Source organism: Carassius auratus, chromosome 39, assembly GCF_003368295.1.
Source record: "Carassius auratus strain Wakin chromosome 39, ASM336829v1, whole genome shotgun sequence".
Taxonomy (NCBI): Eukaryota; Metazoa; Chordata; class Actinopteri; order Cypriniformes; family Cyprinidae; genus Carassius; species Carassius auratus.
This window is the reverse complement of record NC_039281.1, coordinates 9,885,431-9,911,350: the sequence shown is the minus strand read 5'-3', so window position 1 is coordinate 9,911,350 and position 25,920 is coordinate 9,885,431. Positions and strand designations below refer to the sequence as shown.

General features: G+C 39.5%; 5 protein-coding genes across 5 annotated transcripts; 2 read left to right on the top strand and 3 right to left on the bottom strand.

Annotated features, from left to right (window-relative positions):
* Nucleotides 1-264: 264 nt before the first annotated feature.
* Nucleotides 265-3,189, bottom strand: aurkb (aurora kinase B). The gene is made up of 9 exons (XM_026225770.1): nucleotides 3,096-3,189; nucleotides 2,763-2,801; nucleotides 2,603-2,660; nucleotides 2,326-2,359; nucleotides 1,801-1,989; nucleotides 1,598-1,736; nucleotides 1,382-1,530; nucleotides 987-1,161; nucleotides 265-746 (listed from the first exon to the last, which is right to left on the bottom strand). The coding sequence occupies exons 1-9, from the start codon at nucleotides 3,099-3,101 to the stop codon at nucleotides 576-578; spliced, it is 960 nt and encodes a 319-aa protein (XP_026081555.1). The 5' UTR covers nucleotides 3,102-3,189; the 3' UTR covers nucleotides 265-575.
* A 763-nt stretch (nucleotides 3,190-3,952) lies between these two features.
* tmem107 (transmembrane protein 107) lies at nucleotides 3,953-5,733 on the bottom strand. Its single transcript, XM_026225797.1, has 6 exons — nucleotides 5,623-5,733; nucleotides 4,843-4,950; nucleotides 4,691-4,758; nucleotides 4,481-4,581; nucleotides 4,210-4,306; nucleotides 3,953-4,121 (listed from the first exon to the last, which is right to left on the bottom strand). Exons 2-6 carry the CDS (start codon nucleotides 4,927-4,929, stop codon nucleotides 4,067-4,069), a joined length of 408 nt encoding a protein of 135 aa, XP_026081582.1. The 5' UTR covers nucleotides 4,930-4,950; nucleotides 5,623-5,733; the 3' UTR covers nucleotides 3,953-4,066.
* Nucleotides 5,734-8,506: 2,773 nt separating this feature from the next.
* On the bottom strand, nucleotides 8,507-11,307 carry LOC113058081 (F-box/LRR-repeat protein 12). Its single transcript, XM_026225767.1, has 4 exons — nucleotides 11,114-11,307; nucleotides 10,692-10,767; nucleotides 9,799-10,484; nucleotides 8,507-9,260 (listed from the first exon to the last, which is right to left on the bottom strand). The coding sequence occupies exons 1-4, from the start codon at nucleotides 11,194-11,196 to the stop codon at nucleotides 9,068-9,070; spliced, it is 1,038 nt and encodes a 345-aa protein (XP_026081552.1). The 5' UTR covers nucleotides 11,197-11,307; the 3' UTR covers nucleotides 8,507-9,067.
* A 2,401-nt stretch (nucleotides 11,308-13,708) lies between these two features.
* Nucleotides 13,709-17,341, top strand: leprotl1 (leptin receptor overlapping transcript like 1). The gene is made up of 4 exons (XM_026225798.1): nucleotides 13,709-13,855; nucleotides 14,821-14,896; nucleotides 15,052-15,238; nucleotides 16,052-17,341. The coding sequence occupies exons 1-4, from the start codon at nucleotides 13,840-13,842 to the stop codon at nucleotides 16,166-16,168; spliced, it is 396 nt and encodes a 131-aa protein (XP_026081583.1). The 5' UTR covers nucleotides 13,709-13,839; the 3' UTR covers nucleotides 16,169-17,341.
* Nucleotides 17,342-19,855: 2,514 nt separating this feature from the next.
* Nucleotides 19,856-24,213, top strand: LOC113058085 (tropomyosin-1). Its single transcript, XM_026225772.1, has 7 exons — nucleotides 19,856-20,064; nucleotides 20,612-20,769; nucleotides 22,075-22,331; nucleotides 22,531-22,731; nucleotides 23,313-23,435; nucleotides 23,715-23,793; nucleotides 23,887-24,213. Exons 1-7 carry the CDS (start codon nucleotides 19,974-19,976, stop codon nucleotides 23,917-23,919), a joined length of 942 nt encoding a protein of 313 aa, XP_026081557.1. The 5' UTR covers nucleotides 19,856-19,973; the 3' UTR covers nucleotides 23,920-24,213.
* Nucleotides 24,214-25,920: the final 1,707 nt, after the last annotated feature.

Sequence of the window (25,920 nt, the reverse complement as noted above, 5' to 3'; positions counted from 1 at the left end):
GAATTACACGAATACTACCATCAACTATTTGCTTAGCAATATTCCTCAAAAGATCTTGTTTTTAATAAATTTAATTTATTATTAATAAATTAAATAAACCCCAAAATAATAATCAATAATGAATCATTTATTAATAAATTAAATAAACCCCAGTCAATATTTCAGTAGTTACTGTCACTAACTTTATCAGTACATACAAGGAAAAGGAAGTAATTCATGATACTAGCGGCTGCAGTGTTTTCAGAAGAAACTGATACAGAAAGATACGTTTTAAAGCAGTTTAATAATCACTTGAGTTTGTGCAAATCAACTCCAAACATACAAAGGATTTTATTTGTATGTCTGAGAGACTCCGTATAAGACACACATTCACAGAAGACTGTAAAACATGGATATGAACACAACAGTGAGACAAGACAGAGTGAAACAGATTGTTAACGGTCACACACACACACACACACACACACACACACACACAGAGTGAATCCGGCCCTCGATCAGGTGTTTCTGACAGTGTGACATGCAGCTCTCACAGCAGGCCTGCGTGTCTCAAACAGGTCCTGGAGCAGTGTGTGTCAGTGGTTTGTGTTGCAGACGGGCGGCAGGACGCGGCGTGAGTTGGCTTTGACCCAGGGATGCTCCATCACGCTCCTGAGCGGCAGACGCATGGATGGACTGTGACGCAGCAGCTTGGAGATCAGATCACGAGCACCGTCAGACACCAGCTTGGGGAACTGAAGATCCACCTGCTCTCACACACACACACACGGAGCAAAACCAAAAACACCATACTTGAGGACAAGATTTCGAAAAATATTAATGTTCTGACAGGTTAGAGAACACTAACTTTCTGCTTAATGCACCAAAACAAATTTACTGAAAAAAAAAAAAAAAACTAAGATTTTAAAAATGAAAGCATCCCTTGGAGCCTGAAGCTGACAGACAGACGGTGTGAAACGCTCCCATGATGCTCTGTGCAGACAGACCTTAGTGATGCGCTTGTATGTCTCTGTGTGGCTGGCCGTCTCGAACGGAGGGTTTCCCACCAGACACTCGTAACACAACACACCGATGCACCACAGATCCACCTTCTCATCGTGAGTGTGACCCTCGATCATCTCTGGAGGAAGATAGTCCAGAGTCCCACACATGGTCCGCCGTCTGAGAGATAGAGAGACACACACACACAGCAGAACGACTGAAGATAAAGTCTTGTTTTCTGAAAAATGCTTAAAACATTAATATCTGCCAGTGAGGTCAGAAAAACAGCAGCTTCGTTTGTCCACTTGCATCAATTTTTCACCATGCATGTTCAAGTGCAGTGTAGATTTGTGAGTGTGTAGATGTTTGTCCCGGTGCATTCTGGGTGTGTGTGTGTTACCTGAGAGAGGGTGCGTGGACGGACCAGCCGAAGTCTGCGATCTTGAGCTCTCCTCTGAATCCCAGCAGAAGGTTCTCCGGTTTAATGTCTCGGTGGATCACCTTCTTCTCGTGACAGTACAGAAGAGCGTCCGCCAGCTCCTCCATGTACTGCAGACACAAGAGCAGCGTCAGACGGGGCTGGAGGAGTGTGTGTGTGTGTGTGAGAGAGACTCACGGTGGCCGTGCGCTGGTCGTCGAAGCGTCCGCAGCGCTGCAGCTCTTTGTACATCTCTCCTCGAGGAGCGAACTCCAGAACCAGAAACACTCGCGTGCTGTCCTGGAAGTAGTTGTAGAAGCGCAGGATGTTGGGGTGCCTGGAAACAGACGGTTTTAGTTCCTGCAGGGTCATGAAGAGCGTCTGAAGGACGGAGAACACACCTGAGGTGAGACTGGATCTCAATCTCTCTCCGCAGCTGATGCTCCACTCCTTCCTTCTCCATCTGAGACTTGAAGAGCACCTTCAGAGCCACGATCACCTTCAGCTTCCGCTCGCGCGCCAGATACACGTTACCGAACTTGCCCTTCCCCAGCGGACGGCCGATGTCGAAGTCTTTGATGGAGAACCTCCTGGTGAACCAGAACGGCAGGTAAAATATCTGAAGGTCCTCAAATCAAGACATTTATTGGAGAAGCACAGTGACGCATGGAGACTCGCTTTCTGTGCTCAAAACAAGAAGTAACTCTGATTAGACATTCGTGCTTCTCCAGTAGATGTGTCTTGTTTAAAATCGTTAAGATGTTAATGTTTAGTCCATTATTGTGCATCTCAAGTCAACACAGCTCGTTATATTTGTACTGGAAAACAAGACAAGACAGAAATCCTGAGGAGGAGCATCACTTTGTGTAAGATTGACCTGATCTTCAGCAAGAATAAAAGCGTGATAAAGCAGAGACTGAACTCACTTTGTGTTGGACTTCACGGGAACTCTCCCAGGACCTGAAAGAAGACCACCAGAGACCGAGTCAATCGCTGTCAGCTTCAGAGTGAGTAAATGATCAGAGGTTTATTCTGGAAGTGAACTAATCCTTTAGAGACATCCAACAGATGGATTATCAGCAGTGAGAACACCTCTATAATCTAGTGCACTAGTTAGCAGACACCACAAAGACCCGGATGAGGACCATAATAACACACATCTCGTTTATAAACAGCGCTTGGACATTGTTTTCGAGCTTTTACCTGAAAGAGTGTGTGTGTCTGGATTCATGCCGACTCTGAGAGGACCAACAGTAGCAACCTGAGCCACACACACACACACACACATACACACACACAGGTCATCAGAACAACACTGATTCTCTAAACTCTAATGAAACAGAATTAACTCGCTTCGCCTCACCTGTGTTTGGAAGACTCTCGGTCCCTTATTCTCTTTATTCTGAAAAAAAGACATGTCAAACTCAACACACACGCACGTACATCAATAAAACACAACCAGCTCGCGGATGGGAAACATAAACATGAAAACACATCACTAATATATAATATTCAGCGTCTGTGTAACGTTAATATTTAGCGCTCGCTGCTCTAGGACAATGATAAAAGACTCTGATTTGACACAGATCAGTCCCTGAACGACACTAACATCTCCTAAACACACAAACATATATAAACAGATATTTATATACGCGCGCTTATGTTCAGATAAGATAATTAATAATGTTTATTGTACCTGCATCACGATTATTGTGCTCTTGTGTCTGTGTTTCTGCGCTTCCGTTTATTTTTTTTTAACCGCCTGGATTTAAAATGAAAACCAGATGGATTTCTATTGGCCGAGCCGCTATGAACTTCGCGCTGATTGGCCCATTAACTCGAACACTCATTGGGCCGAAGACTTGCCAATCATTCTGGCCCCGCCCGCTACAGAGACTCGCGCATGTGTATAAAAAATAAAAATAAAATAAAAAAGTTATTTTGATATGATTTAATAAACAATTAAAATACAAAATATCTCCAGGAAATCTGAAAATGTACTTTACATACATCGCCGTTATTGTATATAATTGAAACCCCCCTCTGCCTCTTAAGAGAACAAAACATAATTTATTAAATGGTAATTACGACATAAAAAGTTTAAATTATGATACAAAAACACGAAATTATGACTTGTCAGAAGTATGGCATTAAAACAAGTAGAAACGATGAGACACTAACGCACAATTATGAGACTGAAATCAAATGTATGTTATACACAGTCATACTTATGACAGTCAAAATTATTACACGTTTGCTTTATTATGAAATAATATTAAATATTAAATAAAAATTATTTGACAAAAATTGTCATAATTACTTTTTAATTCTCATAATTTTGTCTTCAACGTTTATCTTGTAATCATACTTGAAACCTTTTTTTCCCTTCTCATAACTATGATTTACTTTTGCTTATGTGGCATAAATGTATTTCATAAATATGTGTACTACACCTGCTTTGCATAAAAAACCCTTATATAAAAGACCATGAAATTCTAAAATAAAATAAAATACAAAGACAGCTTAGGACTGATACAACACAGACTTGCAAAATCATTGAAAATTCATGTTTTATTCTTTTATAAAAATAAAAAATAAAAAAGAGAGACATCTCTACAAATCTTCAGCTGGGTCTTCAAGTCCTCAAGTCCTCGACTGAAGAATCGCTCACACTGACTTCAGTGAAATGAGCAGCATGAACTCAAAGAGAGCTGGAATCACACTGTAACACACACACACACACACACTCACTAGATCTGCTGATTTATAACAGTTGCTGGTAATATAGATGAGTGTGTGAGCAGACGGACCTGCAGAGGCTGAACATGATCCAGTACGTCCAGCACGGCCACTGCTGGAAAACAAAGCAGGACAGACTGACGCATGCGCTGGAGTGAGAGATCAGAGCTGGAGAGACGTTCAGAGAAACACACGGACAGATTTCATTCACACAAAGCTGCAAAAATCTATTCCATGGTGGAAATAAGCTTCATAGTGCTTGTGACATAAGAGCTGTTTATTGTTTGAGGTGTTTGACCGATGCGGCTCAGGTTGACTGTAACTGAGTGTTTGTAAGGATACACAGCAGCGCCTGGTTACTGTTGAACATAGAGACTCCAGAGAGAAACCCCACCAGTTCAACCACAAACATCCCCAGAGTCACAGACAGAGCCACCAGCAGCCTGAGGAGACACAGACATCACCGAACAACAGCGTAACACTTGCATGAGGACACAAGCACACCACACTGCAGCAATGACAAATACACAGAGCGATCTGTGTGTGTTCTACCTTGTATCTTCAGTTTTGAACTGTTCTTCAGTGAATTCCAGTGGCAGACACGACTGGATGTTATTGTCCTGTAACACACACACACACACACACACACACATTAGACTCTTACAGCCTGGTACACCTGTGAAAGGTGTGTGTTCTCATCTCACTCGTGACCAGAAGATGGTGATGACGATGACCAGGTGTGCAGCGAGCGTCAGGAAGCGAGCAGGAACCAGACTCTTTAACACAGACATTCCACCTTCACCTCAGCGAACCTACAACATCATCACCACCACCGACATCATCATCATCTTCATCATCACCATCATCACCACCATCATCATCTCCACTGACGGAGGACATTCACTTCTCCTTCAGCACATACACTTCCATTATAATAATACAATCAATGATAATAAACTAAATACAGATAATATCTTCTAAGAATATTTAACTAACGTTTCCATAAAGCATTTCTTCAGGAGAAATGAGGCCAAACGCATTTATTTTGTAAATTATTATTATTTATTTTTCATTAGTTTGCTTAATCTGAGCTTTACAAGACTTGTCTACTTTCCCAAGTTTGCCACCTGAACACTGAATAACGAAATAACTCGATTCAACAAAGTTGAAGTGGTTGAAGATTTAAAAACGTGATTCGGATTCGCTGAATATGGGATTCATCAAGAGATTGACAACAAATCTGATTTACTAACGATAGAAAACCCTTTCAGTAATGTACAGTTACCACATACTGTCACAAATGTAAACACTAACAAACGGATCTGTGGTAATTTCGCGCGCAGCGTCACAGTTTGTCTCTAAATCGATGTAGTCACTGAAATAACACTCCTCTCACGTTATTAATAACTATCTATCTATCTATATCTATATATAACTATAACTATATGAGGAAGATGAGCTTCAGCGAAATAAGATTTACTCACATGTCCAGCCTCAGACGCGCACGTCCGCGTTACTACAGCAACAGGGTCCTCGAAGAACTCGAGCACGAGTACCGGCGCGCTCTCGGCGCCACCTGCCGGCGCGGAGACGCGCAGTGAATACACACTCACGTATAAATGAGGCTGTCTCTACCACAGACATATAAATACCTAGACGCCTCATTGGCCGCTTTGAGCTTTAATTGAAAGCTCACATTTGTCTCACTTGTTGATTTCGTTGATTTTTTTCGGTTTACAAATCTGTTAATTTAGTATAACTGTGACATATTCATGTAATGTAATTTGAATGTACATTAAATGATATGTAGTTGTTTTATTGCTTTCTCTGTGTTCAATCCCAACATTCTTCTTTCTTTTTTTTCTCTGTTTCTTGTGCCTCAGGTCAGAAAACAACTCATTCCCTTTGAAATACTGGGATGAAACCTAAAAAATACATCTTTAAACACTAATAATATACTATCGTTGAGAAAATTTAATAAAACATGTAAATAGAAATCAAAAAGTGACACACTTGTAGTCTGCTTTTCATTTTGATAGCACTATAGCCTACAGATGAACTCCACAACAAATAATAACATGTAACTGATGAGGATGGATCCAGTGAAAATGAACATATCACTGATACAGTGCACCGTAAAAATATAGTAAAGTGATATGTTATATTAAAAAGTATATGTAGTACAACTTAAAGTTAAGTGAATAATATGAAAAGCGAATACAACAGTACAATAACATACCGGTATGTGATATAATAGATTTATAATAGCATAAAATTATATGTATAATATGAACAATAATAAATAACGGAACAACAATAGGTTAACAATAGCAAGAAGAATATGTAATATATTGTATTTAAAAAAAAAAAAAAGAAGCGCTATACAAATAAACTTGAATATAAAGGGTGGAATAATACAGAATAGACAAAAATTAAGAATAAATTAATAGAAAAAATAAAATTAAAATTTTAAATAAAAATAAAATAAAATAAAATTGTAATTTTAAAATACTATTTGTGTAATAATTATTAATCAAATTAAGACACAACTAATGAAACAACACAAAAAAATTGTGGACATGAGTTCCAAATTGTGTTTAATTAATGAGCTCCTTAAGTATAATACATGTAGACACACACACACATTTGACACAACTGAGTCAGTTTGAGGTTCGCGAATCATTTGAGTCAATTTGGGAGTTCGGAGCGGTTCGCGGATCATTTGAATCAGTTCGGGAGTTCGTAGCGAGTTTCGCGAATCATTTGAGACAGTTTGAGGTTCGCGAATCATTTGAGTCAGTTCGGGAGTTCGAAGCGGGTTCGCGAATCATTTGAATCAGTTAGAGAGTTAGGAGCGGGTACGCGAATCATTTGAGTCAGTTTGAGGTTCGCGAATCATTTGAGTCAGTTCGGGAGTTCGTAGCGGGTTCGCGAATCATTTGAATCAGTTCGGGAGTTCATAGCGAGTTTCGCGAATCATTTGAGACAGTTTGAGGTTCGCGAATCATTTGAGTCAGTTCGGGAGTTCGTAGCGGGTTCGCGAATCATTTGAGTCAGTTCGGGAGTTCGAAGCGGGTTCGCGAATCATTTGAATCAGTTAGAGAGTTAGGAGCGGGTTCGCGAATCATTTGAGTCAGTTTGAGGTTCGCGAATCATTTGAGTCAGTTCGGGAGTTCGTAGCGGGTTCGCGAATCATTTGAGTCAGTTCGGGAGTTCCTAGTGGGTTCGCGAATCATTTGAGTCAGTTCGGGAGTTCCTAGTGGGTTCGCGAATCATTTGAGTCAGTTCGGGAGTTCAAAGCGGGTTCGCGAACCTTATGGTTCTATAGAACCCCAATAAACACTTTTTTCTAAGAGTGTTGTCCAGTGTTGGGAATTAACGCGTTATTAGTAACTTAGTACTTTTGACAGTGACTATAAATAAATTAACTTGGTTACTGTTACTATATGGTGCATTGTCCCTTACTTTTTTTTTAAATTAATTAATAGCGATGCATTGTCAAGACGAGAGCAACACGAGTTTCTCAAAGTGGAAATATGCTCATTATTTCACTTTAGTTGAGCATAAAGACAAAAACCTTTTAGTCAAATGTAAGCTGTGTCTTTCTGGATCGAATGTCCTATCCTAGCCCACAAATTTCCAATCCGTGCTCAGATTTTGTAAACTACCCTCGGTTTTTGAATCTGTACCCACGAATTCATAATCTGCGTGCACACTTTCCCAATCCGTTCCCATGGATTTGTAAACTGTAGCCTACTCATGGACTCATGCAGCAAGCTCCTACGTGTTAACATACAGTTTTAAAGAATATTATTATGTGGAATGGGTCTACAGCAAAGTGTCTTAAGTGATTCTCTGTATGTTTTTCTCATACAGGTGAAACATTGTTGAAAACATGCAGCCTGTCTCTACTGTGGAGTCGCCGGCTTTCAGTCCGCTCCTCAACATGATAACATAGATTTCATTTTTAAACAGCATTTATACATATATTTACACATATGTATATGTATGTTTCTCGAAATTGATTCTGAATAATTCAGATTGCTTTCATTTATTAATTTCAAAAAGTTCTGTGTTATGTTGTCCATTGTTGATAGTTTTCATACTGAAGCTGTGAAAGGAACATTTTTAAGGGCTCAAGACAACAGCTTTTATGATGCAAAAGCCACTTTAGTTTTTGATTCTGAATATATTATTCAGGTGTTTTATTTATTTCAGAAATCATTGTGATATACAATATTCAGTTTGTGCTGGTCTGCCTCAATCAAAAGAGTGTTTAACAATTACTTTCTGTTTTACTTTGTGTTTGTATAGACCATAACGCATTAAACGCATTAATTAACTATTTAAGGAAAAAAACAAAATGAAGAAAGTATGTAAAGTTTATTTTATACTGTTTTTAGAAAAAAAGAAAAAAAGAAAATATAAGAGTTCATAAAAGGAGTATTTGTCAAGTTTAATTCAGGCAAAAATGTGTCCCAAACTACAAATAATTAGGTAAAACACACACTTACTCTCTCACACACACACTTTATCACTCTCTCTCTCTCTCTCTCACACACACACACACACACACACACACAGACACACACACACACACACACACACACACTCTCTCTCTCACAAATAATCTAAAACAGTATTTAACGGTATTTTCCCAGTTCACGTATTATGTATAGTTTCAGAAGCTCATATCAACTGACAGAAATATCTGTAACCTTTAAATATTTCATCACGTAAATAAAGAAATGGTGTTTTGCAATTTGCATTACGGAAATAGTTTTCCAGTATTAAAACCAATGTTTTATTTTTCTTTTAAAATCATTTTATCCATTTTACATCCCTGTGAGAACTATAATCCACCAGTTAGCGTTCATTAGTGTGATGTCTGTGATCTGTCAGAGGCAGCAGCGGTCAGTGATGCTTCGGTCAGTCTCTGTTGACGGTGAGTCTGCAGCTGCTGAAACACACGCAGCAGTCGGGCAGCAGCGAGCGTAAGGTGCGTCTGAGCTCCGGCACCGGATCCTCGTCTCTGCCCTGCGCTGCGTCTGGTCTCACATCCTCCTCGTCCTCCACGAACTCCACCTCCACGAACTCCAGCCGGCGCAGCTGCTTCAGAGACCTGCACACAACACATGTTAAAACAGAGTTAAAACAGGTATATTGTAAAATATTATTACTATTTTCAATATCAAATAAATGCTGTTCTTCTAAACTTTCTAGTCATCTGTGAATCCTAAAAAATAAAATGCATCAGTTTCCACAAAAATATTAATTGTGTTCAACACTGATAATAATCAGAAATGTTTCTTGAGCAGTAAATCATCATATTTTCATGATTTCTGAAGATCATGTGACACTGAAGACTGGAGGAATGATGCTGAAAATACAGCGGAGCATCACAGAAATAAATTACACTTTAACACAGATTCACACAGAAAACAGTTATATTAAATTATAATAGTATTTCACTATTTTTAAACTATTTTTTATAAAATTAAAGCATGAGCAGAATTGGTACTATTTTTTTAAATCATGAAATCTTCCAGTAGCTTGCACAGAATTTTTTAATCATACACTGCAGGAGTGAAACGGATGCTGAAATGATGGTCTCACGCTCTCTTATGCCCTGATTGAAGGTGAATGTGTCCGGTACACACCTGCAGCATCTGAGCACCGTCTCCTTGTTCAGTCTGCATGCTCGCAGACGCAGCCAGCGCAGGTCCTGCAGGCGGCTGACAGACAGCAGACCCGGATTGACCTCGTTCCCACCCAAACTGAGTGTCTCCAGCCCTGGCCAGCCCTTGCCCAGACCCAGCGCCACCATCTGCGCTAGCCTCCAGGTGTCCAGCTCCAGGTGTGTGAGGCGGGCGAGCGTCTGCGCTCCGGGGGGAACGCACTTCATCAGGCCGCCTACGCTCACACGGCTCAGGTCCCGCAGCTCCAGACGGCTCAGCTGCTGCCACGTGCACAGACTGCTCAGGTGCTGGTCCGAGAACGACGGCACACTGTCCACGACCAGCGTTTCTATTGCGACGGCTGATGCAGCCGCCTTCCCGTCCGTCTCGGGGTCCTGTGAGAAGAACCCGGGCGAGACTTCACAAGAACGCAGCTCCAGCACCTGCAGGGAAGAGGGCAGCAGGCTGCAGCTGCGTAAACCGCGCAGGTCTGTGAACTGCAGGCTCAGTCTGCGCAGACGAGGACACTTGGAGCGCAGCGCCTGCAGCCAGGACTCGGTGAGGAAGGCTCCGCGGCGCACAGACAGCAGAAGCCCACGCAGACGCAGACATCGCAGACCGTGACCCAGATACTGACGCAGCAAAACCCACAGCACTCGAGACGTCAGCTGAAACACAACAGACTCACTGCTTTCAGCTCTGAAACGATCACTGCTCAAAAACACAACAAATCACCTGCCGACCAACGATACAAGTGGGTTATAATGCTAGTCTTAAGCTAAATAAATAGATAAATACATTTATTAACTGTTAAAAATAAAATAACATTTTAACTTAAACGTATTAAATAAATAAACACAGAGTAAAACTCTCACTCCTTTCCATGTGGAGAGATCCACAGCTCTCCAGAGTCTCTGATCCTTCACCAGGTGCTTCCAGCGCCTGCAGACCCTAAAACACACACACCAGCTTCAGAAACATCCAGAAACACACAGACACACACACACACACACACACACACACACACACACACACACACACACACACACACACACACACACACACAGCATCTCCAGAAAAACACACACATCTGGGCTTTTATCCGCGCTACTGTTTATTTGTTTGTTTGATGACTTCCGGTGCACGGATCTTTCCGACTCAGACCTGCTCAGTCTCTCGAATCTGACAGCAGATCACACAGAACTGATGTCTGCACATCACTAGATTCATTTGATAAAACATTTCACTTGATCAGAACACAGTCACTGGCTCTGAAGGTTACTCTGTCGTAACTTACCTGGAGTTCCGCACGAGCTCGCGCACATTTAAATAAGATAAAATATCGATTAAAACGTTTTCGGGAAAAAAGTCCAGAACCATTTCTTGGTGATGTTACGCTCGACACGGAAGCCCCTGAGCTTGGATAAAAAACAACAACAAAAATAAGACATTTCACATCGAAGCTTGATTGGGTTTGCCGCAAGCACGTGATCTATGACGTATGAAGCGTCGTTCGTCACAAAACCACGTGACTGATTCAGCGCCGTCGTTTACTGCATTGACATATAAATAATATTTATTTAACTGTCTATATGATAAATGATGGAGCTAAAGCTTCTCTCTTTAATTTCACTACCGTTACTTATTTACAAAGATTAAGTGCTTACACTTTGGAGCACTAGTCCTTTAGTTAATGTTAGTTAATTCAATTCAATTCAAGTTTATTGAATGACCCAGCTCATATTCTAATATTATAGACTGCATTTAAAAAGCTTTGCACAGGCTGTTTAATGCTGATAATGTACTGCGTGTCTTTACACAAAAACTACACGATGTAAATAGCCTAGAAATGAAAAACACAGGAACTCATAGTGAATCCAGCTGCAATATTATGATAAACTTGTTGTGATGTTGTAATAATGCTTATTATTTTTGATTATCAAGGTTTTTGAGGGGACCATCTCATATTCTGGTATGTGATAAACATAACTAGGGATTTTGTTGTGCAAGGTAAACCTCACATACTTGCACACAAACATTCATTTGTGTTAACATCAGTGTTGTGTTAGTTACTAAGAAATAGTTACTAGTTACAGTTACTAGTTACTTAATTCAAAAATTGACTCAAATGATTCGCGATCCCCAAACTGACTAAAATAATTCGCAAACCCACTCTGAACTCCAGAACTGACTCAAATGATTCGCGAACCCTCTCCGAACGCCCGAACTGACTCAAATGATTCGCGAACCCGCTACGAACTCCCGAACTGACATAAATGATTCGCGAACCACAAACTGACTAAAATGATTCGCCAACCTGCTCCAAACTGAATCAAACGATTCGCGAACCAGCTACGAACTCCCGAAATGACTCAAATGATTCACGATCCCAAAACTGATTAAAATGATTCGCGATCCCGCTCCGAACTCCAGAACTGATTCAAATGATTCGCGATCTCCAAACTGACTCAAATGATTCGCGATCCCGCTCCGAACTCCAGAACTGACTCAAATGATTCGCGATCCCGCTCCAAACTCCCGAACTGATTCAAATGATTCGCGATCTCCAAACTGACTCAAATGATTCGCGATCCCGCTCCAAACTCCCGAACTGACTCAAATGATTCGCGATCCCGCTCCAAACTCCAGAACTGACTCAAATGATTCGCGATCCCGCTCCAAACTCCCGAACTGATTCAAATGATTCGCGATCCCCAAACTGACTAAAATGATTTGCGATCCCGCTCCGAGCTCCCGAACTGATTAAAATGTAAATGATTACAGTATTAGTTTCTGTCAAATGGAACTGCGTTACAGTAAGACATTGATAATAACAGGTTACTGCCCAACACTGGTTAACATACATGGAAAAATAAACCACTGTTGCAGAATGTGTGTGTTTTCTGCATCAGTGTGTGTAATGTGCATTATAGAACAAAATTATAGCATTTTTTGAGTCAAGTTTTTTACATTATTTGACTCATTAATTTAATAAAAAGAGAAAGACAGAACTGAAAACTGATTTTTTTCTAAATTTTTCTGTGTTGTGTCATTAGTTGTGTCTTAATGTGATTAATAATTATTACACAAATAGTATTTTAAAATTACATTAAAGAAAAATGTTGGGATTGAACACAGAGAAAGCAATAAAACAACTACATATCATGTAATGTACATTCAAATGAAATTACATGAATATGTCACAGTTATACTAAATTAACAGATTTGTAAATCGAAAAAATCAAATGTGAGCTTTCAATTAATAATTTTCCAAACCTAACTGCACGTAGATCACAAACCTCTGAAATCGGTTGATAAATGTTTTTATTCAGTAAAATCCGCAGCTCCCCCGTTTACTTTCACTTGTTTTAAGGCAGTCTTGCCCTCACTAACATGGCGATACGTCAACGGCTCAAAGCGGCCAATGAGGCGTCTAGGTATTTATATGTTTACTGTACGTTACTTTATTATTTTTTCTCAATATCATAATAAAATATGTAGCACCACGTTTTAAGCATTGTTCTAATAAGTACAAGCTAGAAAATGAAGGAATAAATAAAGAGAAAGGCATTTATGCTAAATCTTCTAATATTTTAACGTACGTTTTATAAATAGTTTATAGTGCAATAATCCAGTATTTCAAGTGACACCAAAACATAATGAAAGGAACGAAGATAACTGCTTTTTAAACACGATTCATTATTTATGAACACAGCCATATGTGTCTAAAAATATTAATGATTTGGCATTTTCAGTTATTTTTATTATGAGAGACTGATTATCAGTCAGTGACAAGGGATTATTTTTAAAAACAAAAACAAAGAATAATTCAATATTATATGTGGAATAATCCCTTTAATAATGTAATCTTTTTTGTGCGATATTCGCGGTCACCGGAAGTGGCCTCATCCGGCGCAGTGCGCATGCGCAGTGAAGGCAGCGCTAGCAGAAGACAGAAGACAGAGGAGTTTCTACAGCATTAATCATTCATCCTGTTAATTAATGTGTTTATGAATCTGCATAATGGCGGGAATCAAAGGTGAGGGCTCTAACTGCGTGTGTTTGTGGTGTTTGTGTGTTAATAATGAGGCGGAAGCGGTTCGGTGTGTATTAGCTGCAGCGAAGCGAAACAAAAACATCAGCAGCTCCGTTTCTGTTTAAAATATACACACATTTTCAAAGACACAAACATATATCTATATTTATATTTGATGATGGTGGTGCATTGGCTAATGTTTTTGTATAGAAAACAAATAGCGTTGGTTGTTAGAGATCAACATGTAAAGGATTATCTGCTGGTTCTGGTTTTTCGGCTGTTTCGTGTTGTGTATTTGACAATCATATTTTGACAGTTTAGTTGAATGATTTAATTACTAAAGACAGCAGAATCATAATAAAAGAGAAAATTAATTCTGTTACTTACAGGAAGATTTACAAATTGAAGATATGTCATAATAGCCACACTGAATGTACATCACTCAAGCCTTTGAACAGTGAAGATATTTTTAATTCGTTTTTGTTTTAATATTTTCTGTTTTTATTTTTATTTAAACACAATTTTAGTATTTGTTTTTTTTTTTTGCCATTTTTTGAATTTCTTTTGTTTTCATATATGTATATATATATATATATAGAGAGAGAGAGAGAGAGAGAGAGAGAGAGAGAGAGAGATATGTGTGTGTGTGTGTGTGTGTATATATAATTATAAATAAACAAATCTACACTGCAGAGATACAGAAAAAAACTGTAAAAATGTGAATATTATTCTAATGTAAACATCTGTTTTCTGTGTGAATCTGTGTTAAAGTGTAATGTATTTTCTATGATGCTCCGCTGTATTTTCAGCATCATTCCTCCTGTCTTCAGTGTCACATGATCTTCAGAAATCAGAATAATATGATGATTTACTGCTCAAGAAACATTTCTGATTATGATCAGTGTTGAACACAGTCGTGCTGCTCTATATCTATATGATGATGTTGTTGTTGTTGTTGTTGTGTGCAGCTCTGATCAGTCTGTCGTTCGGAGGAGCGGTCGGGCTCATGTTCCTGATGCTGGGCTGTGCTCTTCCCGTCTATAAGTGAGTGTGTGTGTCTCTCTCGTGTGAGTGTGTGTGAGTGTGTGTGTGTGTCTTTCGTGTGAGTGTGTGTGAGTGTGTGTGTGTGTCTCTCTCGTGTGTGTGTGTGTGTGTGTGTGTGTGTGTGGAGCGTCTGCTCACGCTGTGTTTGTGTGCAGTGCGTACTGGCCTCTGTTCCTGCTCTTCTTCTACATCCTGGCACCTATCCCATACTGCATCTCTCGCCGCGTGGTGGACGACACAGACTCGGCCAGCAACGCCTGTAAAGAGCTGGCCTTATTCCTGACCACAGGCATCGTGGTGTCCGCCTTCGGGCTGCCCATCATATTCGCCCGCGCCAATGTGGTAAACATCTTCATCACACACTGTTCAGCTCTCAGAGTCAGGCCAGGGATAGGTTTTCATGAAACATTATGAAGGCAACGGCTGGATATTGATACACGTTCCATGAATCAATTCTTTATTTGATTTTACATTGATTCGTTTGGATCTATATCACACACCTTGCTAGTGCATGTCTGTGTTTCTTAAAGGAACAGTTCAACCAAAAATGAAAATGTGGACGCTTTCAGAATGAGTTCGTTTCTGTAGAAATTTAGCATTTCATCAATATATCCTCTGCAGTGAATGGGTGCCGTCAGAATGAGAGTCTGATAAAAACATCCCAATAATCAACAGCACTCCAGTCCATCAGTGAACATCTGGAGAAGACAAAACCTGAAACACATCCAGCATTAAGATGATTTTAACTCAAACACATAGAGTCTATAATCCATAATAACACTTCCTCCAGTGAAAAAAGTGTTCTGGTCTGAATCAGGAGAGAAATCTGCACAGATCAAGCAGTGTGTCTGGATTCTGATCAGAGAGACAACAGGAGATGCACTTTTCAATGTTTTTATCAGCTGTTTGGACTCTCATTCTGACGGCACCCATTCACTGCAGAGCATCCACTGATGAGACACTGATGCAATGCTACATTTCTAGATATCTGATAGAGAAACAAACTCATCCTGATCTCAGATGATCTGATGGTGAGCATATTTAGATTTTAGGCTGACGTGTTGTGTCTGAAGCACATTTATTGTGTGATTGCGGTGATGAAATGGACAGGATTGGTTGATTGCAGATGATTGAGTGGTTCCCTGATGTGCACAGATCGCGTGGGGAGCCTGTGGTCTGGTTCTGACGGGAAACATCGTGATCTTCGCCACCATCCTGGGCTTCTTCCTGGTGTTCGGCTCTAATGATGACTTCAGCTGGCAGCAGTGGTGAAGCCGCTCAGCTCATCTCTGACACGTTTGGGTTTATTTATACGTGCCGCCCATTGATAGAAGCAGGAATCCAGTGCAATAATTGTGTTAACTGTAAATTCTCTGGTGACCGCGGTCAGATGGTTTCTCTGCTGCTTGATGTTCGTCCCAGCTACCACACTGAATCTTTCTGTTAGTTTATTTATTTGTTCTCGTCTTCTGTTCGTATTAAAATGTGACATCGCAGACTGAAGCTCGTTATGTTGATTTGATGATTGTGTTTTTATTTCGTAGTGATGCATTTAGCGTCTTTAGAAACCCAGACATTTCCCACAAACCCAGAGTATCTGTTAATCATCTGAACACACTCATGAAACGCAGCTCATGTTTGTTTGAGATGCAGACGTGCTCATATTCATCATTTCTTTCGTTTCTCTGAATCAGACGCAGGTTTAAAGTCAACATGAAACCTCAACACACTTCTGAAATTATTGTCAGTGATTCATCTATGTACATTAAAAATGAAATAAATTAGGCCTAATAATCTGAATTATTTCACGTAGAGAAACTTTTCCTCTCAGTAATTAGTGAGGGACTGAATCAAGTCTTATCCTGCTCTTGTGTCCTGTGGAGAATGTGTTACACGTTTCTATGGAAACCCTTTTCAATCAGAATCAAAACATTTAAAAATTGTTACTTTGTATCTTTCAGTTCTGACCGTCCTCCCAATAACTGCAAGAAAAGTCTGAATTCTGTGTTTATATCTCACAACTTTCTCTTAGTTTTGTGTAAGCATCTCACAACTATTATTATTTTTTGCACATAATAAAAAATGAATCTGTAATAAAAAAAATAAAATAATAATAAATATTGTGAATCGTGAAATATAAATTAATAATTACATGAAACTCAGAATTGTGTGATTAAACTTGCAGTTACTCTTTTTATTTTATTACATGGTGAAAAAAACAACTAAAACATCTTGTGATCCTGATTTAGTATTTCTTCTGACACAAGCGTGCTTCTGTTCACTGCATGTGTAGATAGTGCTGTTTCATGTTGACTTTACAGCTTTGAAGACACTCTGTTATTTTATCTCTCAATGTTCGTGCAGAAACGACGCAAGAAACATAACATGACTTTTCCTCTCTTCTTGTTCATTTTTTAAAATAAAAACCATTTTTGAAATAATAAATGGAGTTGTATGTTTGTTGTCATTGCAGCTGATGTACAGTTCTTCCTCTCAGTAATTACAGTACTGCAGTAATCTTTATTTACAGTATTGTTCAAAATAATAGCAGTACAATGTGACTAACCAGAATAATCAAGGTTTTTCGTATATTTTTTTATTGCTACGTGGCAAACAAGTTACCAGTAGGTTCAGTAGATTCTCAGAAAACAAATGAGACCCAGCATTCATGATATGCACGCTCTTAAGGCTGTGCAATTGGGCAATTAGTTGAATTAGTTGAAAGGGGTGTGTTCAAAAAAATAGCAGTGTGGCATTCAATCACTGAGGTCATCAATTTTGTGAAGAAACAGGTGTGAATCAGGTGGCCCCTATTTAAGGATGAAGCCAACACTTGTTGAACATGCATTTGAAAGCTGAGGAAAATGGGTCGTTCAAGGCATTGTTCAGAAGAACAGCGTACTTTGATTAAAAAGTTGATTAGAGAGGGGAAAACCTATAAAGAGGTGCAAAAAATGATAGGCTGTTCAGCTAAAACAATCTCCAATGCCTTAAAATGGAGAGCAAAACCAGAGAGACGTGGAAGAAAACGGAAGACAACCATCAAAATGGATAGAAGAATAACCAGAATGGCAAAGGCTCAGCCAATGATCACCTCCAGGATGATCAAAGACAGTCTGGAGTTACCTGTAAGTACTGTGACAGTTAGAAGACGTCTGTGTGAAGCTAATCTATTTTCAAGAATCCCCCGCAAAGTCCCTCTGTTAAAAAAAAGGCATGTGCAGAAGAGGTTACAATTTGCCAAAGAACACATCAACTGGCCTAAAGAGAAATGGAGGAACATTTTGTGGACTGATGAGAGTAAAATTGTTCTTTTTGGGTCCAAGGGCCACAGGCAGTTTGTGAGACGACCCCCAAACTCTGAATTCAAGCCACAGTACACAGTGAAGACAGTGAAGCATGGAGGTGCAAGCATCATGATATGGGCATGTTTCTCCTACTATGGTGTTGGGCCTATTTATCGCATACCAGGGATCATGGATCAGTTTGCATATGTTAAAATACTTGAAGAGGTCATGTTGCCCTATGCTGAAGAGGACATGCCCTTGAAATGGTTGTTTCAACAAGACAATGACCCAAAACACACTAGTAAACGGGCAAAGTCTTGGTTCCAAACCAACAAAATTAATGTTATGGAGTGGCCAGCCCAATCTCCAGACCTTAATCCAATTGAGAACTTGTGGGGTGATATCAAAAATGCTGTTTCTGAAGCAAAACCAAGAAATGTGAATGAATTGTGGAATGTTGTTAAAGAATCATGGAGTGGAATAACAGCTGAGAGGTGCCACAAGTTGGTTGACTCCATGCCACACAGATGTCAAGCAGTTTTAAAAAACTATGGTCATACAACTAAATATTAGTTTTAGTGATTCACAGGATTGCTAAATCCCAGAAAAAAAAAAATGTTTGTACAAAATAGTTTTGAGTTTGTACAGTCAAAGGTAGACACTGCTATTTTTTTGAACACACCCCTTTCAACTAATTGCCCAATTGCACAGCCTTAAGAGCGTGCATATCATGAATGCTGGGTCTTGTTTGTTTTCTGACAATCTACTGAACCTACTGGTAACTTGTTTGCCACGTAGCAATAAAAAATATACTAAAAACCTTGATTATTCTGGTTAGTCACATTGTACTGCTATTATTTTGAACAATACTGTACAACTACAGAAATCATCTTTTAGTGTATATGACCTCTGATTGTTGGCTTCCGATCAGATTCTGTAGAGAAGCTAGTCTTTAATAACCACACAATCCTCCTCCAGTAGTGAAGTGTGAAGTTAGGTTTCCTGCGGTCAGTGTGTGAGTCGCTGCTCGCTGAAACATGTTCCTGAAACACACACCTGTGATTCACAGCACATTCCAGGAATAATACACATCTGCAGGAATCTCAGAACACACGTTTACGACACAAACCAAAAATAAGAAAATTTAGGTTTAAAAAAATAGTATGCATGAAAAAAATAAAGGGTTTTTTGGGGGGGCATTTTGATATTTTTTGCAAACCAATTCCACCCCACATTAGTACAATGTTGTTGTTTTTTAATTCCATCAGCATCAAGTGCAACAGATTCAGCATCATATAACATTCTTCAAATAATATATTAATTAATATAGTCTTAAATCATAATGATTATTTGGTGGTTAAATGTGTTTAAAGCAATGCACAGAAGAAAAATAAAAAAACTGGAATTTGTTAACATGAAGTACCAAAGAAAAATACATTTATTAGTAAAGTGTAAACAGAAATGGTAATGGCCTCTGGTTGAAACATGAGCGGGACGCTTCTGTCAGGCGTGTGTGTGTGTGTGTGTGTGTGTCTCTCTCTGTCAGGTGTGTGTGTGTGTCTCTCTCTGTCAGGTGTGTGTGTGTGTGTGTGTCTCTCTCTGTCAGGTGTGTGTGTGTGTGTGTGTCTCTCTCTGTCAGGCGTGTGTGTGTGTCTCTCTCTGTCAGGTGTGTGTGTGTGTGTGGGCCCCGGAGCGAGAGCCACACTTCACGGTGTTTGTGGAAGCAGGTCTGAAGGACTGAGACGAGTAGATCACATCAGATCAGATCAGATCAGATCAGGTCGGAGGTTATGAGGAGGTTCTTCAGAGTGGACAGAGATGAGGATTACGGTCAGATTCAGTATCTCACAGCTAAATGCATCCGTCTGTCTCAGGAGAAAGGTAAGAGACTGACACAAACCCGTGAGGATGACGCTCACTGTGTTAAGAGCTACAGTCCTGTCATTGATCTGATTCTGATCACCTGAAAGACATGAAACATGACTATCGTTCGTTCTGTGCAGCTGCGCTTTAAATGCATTAGAAGTTGTTGTTGTGCACACAAGTAGTTCATGTTAGCTGCAGATTTCAGCTGCTCAGTGAAGCAGAGTGTGTGTGTCTGTGTGTGTGTGTGTCTCTCTCTCTCTCTGTGTGTGTGTGTCTCTCTCTCTCTCTCTCTCTCTCTCTGTGTGTGTGTGTGTGTGTGTGTGTCTCTCTCTCTGTGTGTGTGTGTGTCTCTCTCTCTCTCTCTGTGTGTGTGTGTGTCTCTCTGTGTGTGTGTTTGTCTCTCTCTCTCTCTGTGTGTGTGTGTCTCTCTCTCTCTCTCTCTCTCTGTGTGTGTGTGTGCGTGTGTCTCTCTCTCTCTCTCTCTGTGTGTGTGTCTCTCTCTCTCTCTCTCTGTGTGTGTGTCTCTCTCTCTCTCTCTGTGCGTGTGTGTGTGTGTGTGTAGCAGTGCTCCAGCGAGAGCTGCTGGTGTCTGGTGAGCGTCAGCAGGTTCTTCAGGCAGAGATGGAGGATCTGTCGGTGCGTGTGTGTCAGAAGGAGCAGCTCTGTGTGGAGCTGAGCATCAAACATGAACAACTTCTGGAGCGGTTTCAGAAACAGCAGGTACAGTCGAAGCAGAAGTTTACTACGACAAACAAGACAGCAGCTTAGAGTTCAGCCAAAGATGAAAAATCAGATGAAAATATGCTCTTTCTCTGGCCGTCCAAGATTAGTTTATGTCTTCATCAGGTTTGGAGAAATGTAGCACTGCATCAGTGTCTCATCAATGGATTCTGACGGCACCCATTCACTGCAGAGTCAAGTCACCTTTATTTATATAGTGCTGTAAACAAAATACATTGCGTCAAAGCACTGAACAACATTCATTTGGAAAACAGTGTGTCAATAATGAAGAATGATAGTTAAAGACAGTTCATCATTGAATTCATTGATGTCATCTCTGTTCAGTTGAAATAGTGTCTGTGCATTTATTTGCAATCAAGTCAAAGATATCACTGTAGATGAAGTGACCCCAACTAAGCAAGCCAGAGGTGACAGCGGCAAGGAACCGAAACTCCATCGGTGACAGAATGGAGAAAAAAACCTTGGGAGAAACCAGGCTCAGTTGGGGTCAGTTCTCCTCTGACCAGACGAAACCAGTAGTTCAATTCCAGACTGCAGCAAAGTCAGATTGTGCAGAAGAATCATCTGTTTCCTGTGGTCTTGTCCTGGTGCTCCTTTGAGACAAGGTCTTTACAGGGGATCTGTATCTGGGCTCTAGTTGTCCTGGTCTCCGCTGTCTTTCAGGGATGTAGAGGTCCTTTCTAGGTGCTGATCCACCATCTGGTCTGGATACGTACTGGATCCGGGTGACTGCAGTGACCCTCTGATCTGGACACAGACTGGATCTGGTGGCCACGGTGACCTCGGAACAAGAGAGAAACAGACTAATATTAGCGTAGATGCCATTCTTCTAATGATGTAGAAAGTACGGTGTTATGTGAAGTGTTTCCGGTTCCGGTTTACCTAATTAATGCAGCCTAAAAATCCTTTAACGGATTTGGATATTAAAAGCATATTAGTATGTTATGTGTAAGCCAGGTTTTAAGCATCCATTAGTGATTGATGAGACACTGATGCAGTGCTACATTTCTACAAACCTGATGAAGAAACAAACTCATCCTGATCTCAGATGATCTGATGGTGAGCACATTTCACACACATTTACATTTACACGACTGTATGGAAGGATTATAGCTGCAACACCGCACATTGTTGAATAAGATCATAAAGCGTATGCAGTATTCAGTATACAGTGTGCATTGTTCTGGAATCCTCTCTCTCTGTGTGTGTGTGTGTGTGTGTGTGTGTGTGTGTGTGTGTGTGTGTGTGTGTTTGTGTGCGTGTGTGTGTGTGTGTGTGTGGCAGGAACAGGCCGATCTCCTGCAGCAGCGTTTGATCTCTGTGACAGAAGAGCGCTGGAGGGACGCCTCACTGCAGTCTCTTCAGCTGGAGCAGGTGAGCTGTGATTTACAGCAGCTGCAGGGCTCAGAAAAGCAGCTCATGGGCCTGGTGGACGAGCTGCACCAGGAGGCCCAGCTCAGAGCCCAGCAGACCGAGGTCTTGGAGACGCAGCTCCACGAGGAGACTCAGAAAATACAAGATCTAGAGATGCAGCTAAACAGGTGGCAAATCAGAGAGTACACACACACACACACACACACACACACACACAAAGTTTATCCATTTACTTGGACAGTTTTAATCTAAGTGTACATTTGTGGAAGTAAAATAATATATATATATATATATATATATATACAAAATTGATACAAAAATCTCAAAAATAAAATTTGTAAAAAAATTTTTTTTCCGATTGATCAGCAAATCTCTCGAGCTGATGGAACTCCAGATGTCCCATGAAGCCCTGCGGCAGGATCTGCAGGATCAGCGCAGCGCCCACCAGAGGACAGTGGAGGAACTGCGGCGCGAGAACTCGGAGAGTCTCGGCAAACTCCGTGAAACAGCCGAACAGTTCGAGTGGCTCTGCGAGCAGCAGCGGAGATGGATGAGCTGCGTCAAGAGGTTCCGTTCGCTCCATTTCACACACACACAGACACACACACACACACACACACACACAGACACACACACACACACACAGACACTACAAGTTTTCGATACAAATTAGCTGAAGTCAATATGCGATTCCTAACACGACCACAGGGAGGCGCCAAAGACCGCTGCACCTGCTGGATCCTCGGACCCTTCAGCCAGCATCTGTCACTATAGAAAACACTAATTTAGTTTTATTTTGACACATTCTCATTTGAATGGTCAAACAATCCAAAGAAAACCTCTTTAAAACTGCTGCTGTGATGTGCTTGGTTTTATATAGGTGAACCAAGCTTGTGTAGTTATCGTATGATGAATATGCTAACATAAAAAAAATCTGTCATTATGAATTATGAGTATGTTAGCTACCATAGCTATAAATAAAGACTTCAGATGTCAGAAGTCTAGCATAAATGTGGAAATGTTGGGTTGCTGTTCTGTTCCCATCAAACCTGCATCTTAAGTCCTGTGTGAAGAGCTGTAAAAGAGGGAAAATGAAGCTCTTTTCTGTAGATAAACGTGTGTGTGTGTGTGTGTGTGTGTGTGGGCAGGTTTAAGGACTGTCTGTCAGGTGAGAAGGAGTCCCTGGAGCTGCAGGTGAACAGGTTACAGATGGAGTTGGATACTGTCAGGAATAATGTGCATTTCCATCGTTCCACAGAATCCTGCAGCAGGTCATAATTTAACTTAACTTAATTTAATTTTTATTTGTAATTTTAATTTGAATGAAATTTAACTTAACTTTAATTTACTTATTTTAATTTTAATTGTAATTTTAATTAAATTTTAATTTTAATTTTAATTTTAATTAAATTTTCATTTTCAATTTTACTTTCAATTTTAATTTTAATTACATTTTAATTTGTAAATTAAATTAAATTAAATTACATTTAATTGATATTTTATTTATTAATTTTGCTATTTTAATGTACTTATTTCTGGTCTCCTCACAGGAGGGATGTTGAGCTCCAGGCTGAGGTGGACCGATGGAAAACACTGTATGAAGACCTGCTCAAGCTCAGCACACAGCAGGTACAGGAGCCTGTCTGAATGAGAACCTCAGACTTTTATCGTTTATATGTAAAGCTATTCACACACACATGTACATGTCTTTGGTTTTGTCAGAAGGCAGCCGATGGACACCTCGAACCCCCGTGAGGACCCAAACACAGACGACAGCTTCACATCACAAACTGATTGAAAAACCTCTAGTTCTGCTGAAATCATTGTTAGTGAATATGCAGGGTTTATGAAAAAAGAGAGCAGTTCAGGTCAAGTTCCTTATTCTGTTCCTCATTTGTTCAGGGTCATCAGAATTACAATAAATTTTGTGCAATCTATTGCACTTTTATGCAGGATGTTAGAAGTTGTGAGAGTGTTCAGACACTAGATGGTGATGTTCTACCTCTGACAGTCACATTAAACACAGCTTTGACCTCTGACCTCTGATCCACCTCCACTCTGACCTATTTACATATATTAATAATATAATATATATATATATTTTTGTATGTATGTATGTATATGTATATATATATATATATATATATATATATATATATATATATATATATATATATATATATATATATATATATATATATGAAATTATTGTCAAATACTACTTCATTGTGGCTGATTTGTGGACTGCACCCTAGACCTGCTTCATTGTCTCATTTATTTCCACTGTGGTCATTTCTGACTGTAAAAATAACTCATAAGACCATTTAGCCTTTTCCTATGTCCCTGTTTTTATTTTGCATTCATATATTCATAAGTGGTTCAAAAATCATCAAGTTTCACATTTGGAAAAAAAATAAAAATAAAAAATAATCGAAGATTATGCAAATGAGAACATATCACAGAAGTTTTTTATTTTGTTATAAACATCAGCTGAACATATTCCACTTGGATGCTAATACCATATACAAACACACACAGACATGAGACACCGATTTTATTAGTTCGTAGAAACTAATGTGAACTATGTTGATTCGTGTTTTATTACAGGCTTGTCACCTTCCATTTTTCGCTTGCAAACTCTTTTTCTTTTCGAGGTTCAAGCTGCTGTGGTTTCAAGCTTCTTTGCCTGTAGAAGTAGCCTTCTTTCCTTTATCAATGCAGTTTCCCAGGAAATCTCTAGTGAAGGCAAAAACACGGTTTGGAAGATGTTTATTATTTTCATTCTGTTAATTTAGATTTAAAAAAATACAGCGGTTCTTTAGGGTGGCTGAGGTGTTGTATAACACTGCAAATAATCCAACATGTATAGTTCTAGCTCTTGGTCTCTTAGTTTAGCTGCTGAAAGGATTAAATATCAACAATAAAATACAGTGTATTTGGTTCAACCTTTTTGCCCCCGATGGCCCCCGCATGAGGAAATATTCCAGGAATCCCACACGAGAGTTTTTGACATTGGAAAAGGAATACAAGTAATTCAAAAAAGCTTTTACCTTTTACCTTTACCTTACCTGCCTCTTATCGTCATTACGTAGAAAAACAAACGCGAGCATCTGACTGATTTCCCCATGATGTCAGGGGTTTTCAAAGTCTCTTGTGTTTAGGGAACAGGCCTTATATACGATTCAAAAATATTATTATGGAGAGGTGTTTCCACATGCTTGATATCAATAATAAAGCTGCCATCTCAAGCAGATGTTTGGAGCGAGTCCTCCGATCCTGTTTTTCTTACTGTGTGTTCGGAGTGATTTTAAAAAAAAGGGCTTTATTGAATATTAAACACACAGCGTAATTTGCTAAACAATATAGAAATATAACAATACATTTGAATACAACATACTATATATGTGCATAAGTAGTTTCAGCTTTACTTTTTTATTAGCTTTAACTCTTTAGTAAATAGAATTGTACATGCAAGTGTTTTAGATATGAATTAATACTTTTTAGACAAAGAATTCAGTCATAAAGGCCGCAAAACATGGTTTGGAATGACTCTTTTAGAATTTAGTGTTTAGTTTTTATTTATATACAAATTACTTACACAGAATCACAAGATTCACCATAATGTACCATATGTATAAAACATCTTTGCTGGTTTTATCAAAATTGTGTCTAGATTTCTGTAGGATTATTATTATTATTTATTTTTGAATCAATGCATTTTTTTCTTTGTTATAGCCTTATTGACTGATCGATTGA

Coding starts and splice junctions, on each gene's coding strand:
- aurkb (XM_026225770.1), bottom strand. Junction 1,737..1,800: donor GAGATCCAGTCTCACCTCAG/GTGTGTTCTCCG, acceptor GTCTGTTTCCAG/GCACCCCAACATCCTGCGCT. Junction 747..986: donor CATACAAGCGCATCACTAAG/GTCTGTCTGCAC, acceptor GTGTGAGAGCAG/GTGGATCTTCAGTTCCCCAA.
- tmem107 (XM_026225797.1), bottom strand. CDS start 4,929: ATGTCTGTGTTAAAGAGTCTGGTTCCTGCTCGCTTCCTGACGCTCGCT. Junction 4,759..4,842: donor TCACCATCTTCTGGTCACGA/GTGAGATGAGAA, acceptor TGTGTGTTACAG/GACAATAACATCCAGTCGTG. Junction 4,122..4,209: donor ATCATGTTCAGCCTCTGCAG/GTCCGTCTGCTC, acceptor TGTGTGTTACAG/TGTGATTCCAGCTCTCTTTG.
- LOC113058081 (XM_026225767.1), bottom strand. CDS start 11,196: ATGGTTCTGGACTTTTTTCCCGAAAACGTTTTAATCGATATTTTATCT. Junction 10,768..11,113: donor GAGCTCGTGCGGAACTCCAG/GTAAGTTACGAC, acceptor TGTGTGTTTTAG/GGTCTGCAGGCGCTGGAAGC. Junction 10,485..10,691: donor ATCTCTCCACATGGAAAGGA/GTGAGAGTTTTA, acceptor GTTGTGTTTCAG/CTGACGTCTCGAGTGCTGTG.
- leprotl1 (XM_026225798.1), top strand. Junction 14,897..15,051: donor TGTGCTCTTCCCGTCTATAA/GTGAGTGTGTGT, acceptor GTTTGTGTGCAG/TGCGTACTGGCCTCTGTTCC. Junction 15,239..16,051: donor TATTCGCCCGCGCCAATGTG/GTAAACATCTTC, acceptor TGATGTGCACAG/ATCGCGTGGGGAGCCTGTGG.
- LOC113058085 (XM_026225772.1), top strand. CDS start 19,974: ATGAGGAGGTTCTTCAGAGTGGACAGAGATGAGGATTACGGTCAGATT. Junction 20,770..22,074: donor AGCGGTTTCAGAAACAGCAG/GTACAGTCGAAG, acceptor TGTGTGTGGCAG/GAACAGGCCGATCTCCTGCA. Junction 23,436..23,714: donor TCCACAGAATCCTGCAGCAG/GTCATAATTTAA, acceptor GTCTCCTCACAG/GAGGGATGTTGAGCTCCAGG.